The sequence below is a fragment of the Vollenhovia emeryi genome, unplaced genomic scaffold (assembly GCF_000949405.1).
Source record: "Vollenhovia emeryi isolate VEMERY1.0 unplaced genomic scaffold, V.emery_V1.0 DF941992.1, whole genome shotgun sequence".
NCBI classification, from domain to species: Eukaryota; Metazoa; Arthropoda; class Insecta; order Hymenoptera; family Formicidae; genus Vollenhovia; species Vollenhovia emeryi.
Window position 1 is genome coordinate 1 of NW_011964374.1, and position 1872 is coordinate 1872.

The 1872-nt window shown below is 42.3% G+C and overlaps 1 protein-coding gene across 1 annotated transcript; it reads left to right on the forward strand.

Annotated features, from left to right (window-relative positions):
• Window positions 1–425: 425 nt before the first annotated feature.
• On the forward strand, window positions 426–1622 carry LOC105570650. The gene has a single exon (XM_012028022.1). The coding sequence runs from the start codon at window positions 426–428 to the stop codon at window positions 1620–1622; it is 1197 nt and encodes a 398-aa protein (XP_011883412.1).
• The last annotated feature ends 250 nt before the right edge of the window (window positions 1623–1872 follow it).

The window sequence follows — 1872 nt, forward strand, 5'->3', positions numbered from 1 at the left end:
AGACGTATCGATAAATATTATTAACCTAAACATTATTCGCATAGAGTGCAATGTGACCGCGGGTGCGTACAGCAACGACAAGCGCGTACATACGATACACGAGTTTTCGCCGAGCGTTCCGCCAGGATATAAGATATCGGAAATACCTGCACAGATCATTTATCTTCCGATCGTCGTACGGAGCATTACGGATCTGACGATTCGTATTGTGGATCAGAACGGTCAACTGCTCGATTTTCGCGGGGAAGAGATCACCGTCAGATTACATGTGCGGAGGAGGCAACGATAACGGGAGATGCTAGTGTTGAACGAAGTGGAACAGGCGAAAAGTTTTATCAAAGAAAAACAAATCCTATCGTCCGATAAAAAGAAACTCACTGCGTCGAACATTGAATTTTTGAAATCATTAGGCTTCAAAGTACGAAATGGCTGATATCTTGAATATTGGACGCGAGCCGATCTTTGACAATAGCATTGTCAAAATTGAGACTCATACATACAATCCGTATGCCAATACGACGTTTGGGCATAGCGATGAGATAAGGATACCCATACAACAACAGAATTTGTACACGTTACCGTGTGAAAGCTTACTCTACATCGAAGGAAAATTGAAGAAGAAGAACAATGATGCGGAGAATTTTCTCGCAAATAATTGCGTGGCATTTATGTTTGACGAAATTCGATACGAACTCAACGGCGTGGAGATTGATCGCATCAGAAAGGCTGGAATAACCAGCACTATCAAGAGTTATGTATCGCTAACGTTTGACAAATCGCAGATCTTGCGAAATGCTGGATGGGACATTTCATCAACCATACCGGAAGGAGACTTTAATTTTTGCGTACCGCTCAACATGCTTTTAGGCTTTTGCGAGGATTACAAACGTGTGGTTATTAACGCTCGTCATGAATTGATTTTGATACGAGCGCGCACTGACAACAATTCTATCATGGGAGATTCGAAGACGGAACCTGAAATTGAACTACTTAAAGTACAGTGGCGAATGCCACACGTTATGTTGAATGAGGCCAATAAACTATCTTTGCTGCGAGCTTTGGAAAGCGGACGATATCTGAGTATGAGTTTCCGATCATGGGAACTGTACGAGTACCCGCTATTGCAGAGCACAACCCGACATTCATGGGCAATCAAATCTGCGACTCAGTTAGAGAAACCGCGATATGTTATCTTTGCTATGCAGACTGGCCGAAAGAATATCATGTCTGAAGATGCAAGCGTATTCGATGACTGTAATCTGACCAACGTGAAACTTTATCTCAACTCTGAATTTTATCCATATGATGACCTAAATTTAGACTTCAAAAAAAATAAATACGCTATACTTTTTGACATGTATGCACGTTTTCGTAAAGCTTATTATGGATACGACTGCTATGAAACGCTTTGCACCGTAACCACATTTTTGACGAATGGACCTTTCGTAGTCATCGATTGCGCGCGACAGAACGAGTCTATCAAGAGCGCTACTGTGGATGTACGCATAGAATTTGATTGCAAGGAGAATGTGCCTGCAAATACTACAGCCTACTGTCTCATCTTGCACGATCGTGTCATCGAATACTGCCCATTGTCCAATGTAGTGCGCAAAATCATGTAAATTGCAATGTCGGCAGTATTCCAATATAAGAAAGATTCATGTATCGTAATGAGGTGCAGTCTCAAAGGTGTTGTCATGACTACACCAACGTTTGTCGATCTGCAAGGTTTCATCGTTGGCAAAAACTCCTTCGTCGTGAAGGAGTTTGCCGCTCTCAGAGAAGGATATATTCTCTCTCATTATATCTTCAAAAGCTCCGAGCCGTGGAATTTTCTCAGCAAAACGGATAAGCAGCGCGTATCCTGGGTGA

Excerpts from the sequence above, each read along its gene's own strand:
- LOC105570650 (XM_012028022.1), top strand. The coding sequence starts at position 426 with ATGGCTGATATCTTGAATATTGGACGCGAGCCGATCTTTGACAATAGC.